The sequence below is a fragment of the Hippopotamus amphibius genome, chromosome 3, assembly GCF_030028045.1.
Source record: "Hippopotamus amphibius kiboko isolate mHipAmp2 chromosome 3, mHipAmp2.hap2, whole genome shotgun sequence".
NCBI lineage: Eukaryota > Metazoa > Chordata > Mammalia > Artiodactyla > Hippopotamidae > Hippopotamus > Hippopotamus amphibius.
Genome location: NC_080188.1, coordinates 127,457,747 through 127,461,739, shown reverse-complemented (window position 1 = coordinate 127,461,739; position 3,993 = coordinate 127,457,747). Strand labels below are relative to the sequence as shown.

Below are 3,993 nucleotides of genomic sequence, written 5' to 3'. Positions count from 1 at the left end.
GTCTGAAATCAAGGTGCTGGCAGGGACACGCTCCCTCTGCAGGTTCCAGGGAAGGATTCTCCCTCTTCCAGCTCCTAGGTGCTGCGAGCAATCCTTAGCATCCTGGCCTTTGGCCCCGTCACTCTAACCTCTGGCTCCAACTTCACCCGGACTTCTCCTCTGTGTCCTTCCCTTTGTATGTCCCTCTTCTCAGGATACTTGTTATTGGATTTAGGGCACCTGCCCCATGATAATCCAAGATGATTTCCTCAAGATCCTTAATAATTATATCTTGCAAAGACATTTTTCCAAATAAGTTAAAATTCACAGGTTCTGGGGATTAGAACATGGACCTACCTGTTTGGGGGCCACCTTTCAACACTAGCAGGATAGTGTGGACTCCTTTACAGGGCAGCCGGCTTCCAGGAGGACAGACACAGAAGCTACAATGTCTCTTAAGGCCTAGGTCCAGAAGTCCCAGAAGGTTATTTCTACTGCATTCTACTGGTGGGAGCAGGTTGCAGGGCTTACCCAGATTCAAGGGAAAATACAATATGTAGAATACCCTTTTGTTGGGAAGTGTGGCAAAGACAATGCCAAAGGCACGCGCTGTGGGAGGGATGGTCACGGCCGTCTTTGGAAACAGCCTAACAGAGTGTGTGTGTGTGTTTTGGCGAAGGCCTCTGCCAGAGACCTACTCCCTGATGATGGGGTTGCTGACGAGGCTGCGGTAGGAACCCCGCCTGAGTGGAGCTCAGTCATCAACCAGGTGACCCCGGGCCAGTCCCTCATTCACTCAACAACTACCTACTATGTACCAGGCCTCGAGCGAGGCCCTGGGGTGCCAGTGGTAAGCAAGCCAGGTCCCTGTGGAACTTCCCATCTTGTGGATGACAAAAGCTTATAACTGGACAATCTGGTCACAGAGCCTGACAAGGAGAAGGAGAACAGCAAGGAGATGGGCTAGAGAATCCCTGGGGACAAAGAGCCAAGATGAGCCTGGAGGGCAGAGGCCTGGAGGATGACCCAACCTGGGCCTCAGTTTCCTCCTCTGGACCTCAAGAGGGTTTGTCAGAGCTGTGGACGAAAACTATGTTCCCTGAGAGTCCTAGAATCCCCCAGAGGCACCCCAGGGGCTACTGCAGAAGGGGGCTGAGCAGGGGGCATCTGAAGTTTGTGAGTAATTGGGTTGGAAGCTTCTGGGGGGCTCTTACTGTCTAGATGCCAAGCCAGACATCCTGGTCTCATCCTGGTCTCATCCTGGTCTCATCCTGGTCTCATGCTGGTGACTGTCTGGCACAAAATTATCCCAGGACACCGCCTGTTCCTGAATGGCCCTGCCAGGATTCTGGGCTTTGGGGACACAGGGAACCTCCCCTTTGTCTATGGGGCCTTCAGGTCCCCCCCCCTCCCAGAGCAACCCCTGCACCAGAATGCTTGCAGCTGCTCCCTCACCTTTGTCCTTGGGTCTGCTTGAGCTGGGAGAGCCCCAGGGACCCCACATGAAGTGCCAGTGTCTCTCAAAGAGCTCAGGCTGGACTTCCCCGGTGGTCCAGTGGTTAAGAATCTGCGCTTCTGCTGCAGGGGGCACAGGTTCAATCCCTAGTCGGGGAAGTTCTGCATGCCATGTGATGTGGCCAAAAAAAAAAAAAAAAAAAAAAAGAGCTCAGGCTCTTTGGGGTCACACCCTCCCCTCTGTGCGGCCCTAGGTGGGCCCCTTGCCCTCTCTGATCCTCCAGGTGAGCCCTGCCTCATGGGGGTGAGCACAAAAGCAAGGAGCTGGCACGATCCAGGCCCTCCAAAGCTGGCTTGAGGTCAGCACAGGGAGAGTCAGGTCAAGAGAAGTGGCAGGAGAGGCCCAGCCTCCTGGGGACCTGCCTCTGGGGCCTCTGCCCCATCTTCTGGGAAGCTCTGGGCCCCACCTGCCCCAGGGGGTTGGGAGAGGAATGGGGGGTGAGTTAGTCAATAGGAAAATCATTTACTTCCACGCAGCAACGTTTATTCCTGTGTTCAACGCAGTGGTGGGCATCCGGTGGCGGTGGGGCCAGAGTTGCCAAAGACAATAACCCCTCCTCTGCCTCCGGGCCTCAGTTCTCCCCTCTGTCACACAGGGAGGGAAGGCTTCCTCTGCTTCCTTCACCGGGAGACTGGGAGGAGAGTGACAATACACGATAATACATGACAAGACGCGGTCCTTGCCCTGGGGTTGGGCTCATCGTCTGAGAGGGAGGCCCGTGCCCCACCCACTACCAGCAGCTGGCAAGAAGGCAGGTGGGGCACGGCCCAGTGACCAGGTGATGTGCCAGAGCCTCTCAGCCACGGGTCTGGCTTCACTGAGCTCTGTCCTGGTGGCAGCGGCCTCGACAGGCCACGTAAGGAAGGCCAGAACAGTCCACGTAGAGGAAGTCACCCCATTCACAGTCCAGAGGGCCACGAAGAGGCAGGTCAGCAGTCATGCCATGTCATCGGGTTGCAGTAAGGGCCCCCACCGCTGCTAGTAGCATCCTTAGCTGGTTGTGCTCAGCGGGGGCTGTGGGGAGGCCGACCGGCTCAGGGTCATGCTGGGGAAGCCGGTGACAAAGCTCTCCCACTTTCTCCTTATCTTCTGGAAGACAGAAGAAGGGGAGAGATCAGGGCTCAGGTCCCTTGACTGAGTGGTGGGCTTCAGGTGCTGTTCCACCTACAACCATGAGGTGGTAGTAGACCCCAGAGACAGAAGCAGGGCTCAGCAGCCACCCTCTCTCCTAGAGGAGGGAGACAGGAGCTGTCTGGCAGCTCCCATCCAGGGGATCACAATCCCCCCCCACCCCCCCACCCCTGCCCTTTTCCAGTTACAAGATGTAACCCTAGGGAAGCTATACTGGCTGATCTCTTGCTTTCACCAAAATCCATCCATCCAGCACACTGTCAGATTGGTCATCTCGGAACAGCTCTGACCGTATCACCCACCTGCTCTAAAACCTTCCTTGACTATCCAGTGCCTGTGGGCTAAATCCCAAACGCCTTCAGGCCCCTCTGAAATACAGTTCTTGGATATCTCTGTCTCCAGCCCCTTCCCCAGAAAGCTTGTAATCTTCTTGGTCTATAGCCCCATACCTTTCTGCCTCTGAGCCTTTTCTACCCTGGGTCCCTCTCCTGGGACCTTCCTTCCCCTGTAGCACCCCTCCATCCACCAGCCCTCAGCCAAACCTGTTGGTACTGCCTCAGCCACCGCTGGCTGCCTTCTTGCTGAGCTTGGATCAGCTGCTCCGTGTCCCCCAGGCTCCCCAACAGCTGCTCCTGCCCGGGGGTGTCCAGCTTTTCTGGGCCTCTGTCTGAGGACCTGGACTTCTCATGTCCCTGTCTGAGACTCAGTGCCCGGCGCAGTCGGCCTTCCAGGGGCCTCCCCCAGGGCTCCTGGAGCTTGCCATAGGAGGGCCGTGGTCCTCGCAAGGACTGGCTGCGAAGCCCTGTGCCCATGGTTCTGGAGGCTGCAGGTGTGGGACTGCTTCAACCCCTTGGTGAGCCACTGGCCTTCTGAGATGGCCTGGTGCCTCCACCCATCTGACAGGAGCTCCCTGGGGGACAAAGGTCAGTGCTGCTGAGGTGGCCATCGTAAACCAAAGGGCAGGCTGCCGGGGTCAAGCATCCCTGAGTCACCCACAGCACCACCTCTCCACCTCCCAGGGAAGGGGGTGTAGGCTTCCTCTCCACCTCCTCCTCCTCCAGGCAGCCTTCGCTGACCACCCTACCCCAAAGATTTTGTCCTCCCTTGAACTCCTATAGCCCTGGCTGTGCAAGTTCATTTTGTTGACAGTGAGAACAGATGGCTCAACAGCAAAACAGAAACAGGCTTTTAAGAAACAGGACAACTCCAACCCAGAACGGTCAGATTCACAGAGACAGAAAGTAGCATAGTGGTTGCCAGGGCCTGGGGGGAATGGCAAATTGTTTAATGGCTATAGAGCTTCCGTTTTGCAAGGTGAGAGACTTCTGAAGGTTGGTTGTACAACCATGTGAATTGAATGTATATAA

General features: G+C 56.2%; 1 protein-coding gene across 2 annotated transcripts; it reads right to left on the bottom strand.

Moving 5' to 3' along the window:
* Positions 1 to 2,384: 2,384 nt before the first annotated feature.
* C3H11orf86 (chromosome 3 C11orf86 homolog) lies at positions 2,385 to 3,438 on the bottom strand. 2 transcript variants are annotated; one of them, XM_057725515.1, is made up of 2 exons: positions 3,169 to 3,438; positions 2,385 to 2,584 (listed from the first exon to the last, which is right to left on the bottom strand). In XM_057725515.1, exons 1-2 carry the CDS (start codon positions 3,436 to 3,438, stop codon positions 2,486 to 2,488), a joined length of 369 nt encoding a protein of 122 aa, XP_057581498.1. In that variant the 3' UTR covers positions 2,385 to 2,485. The 2 variants fall into 2 exon arrangements, with proteins under 2 accessions (XP_057581498.1, XP_057581499.1); XM_057725516.1 differs by having other exon boundaries at positions 2,385 to 2,581.
* Between the last annotated feature and the right edge of the window lie 555 nt (positions 3,439 to 3,993).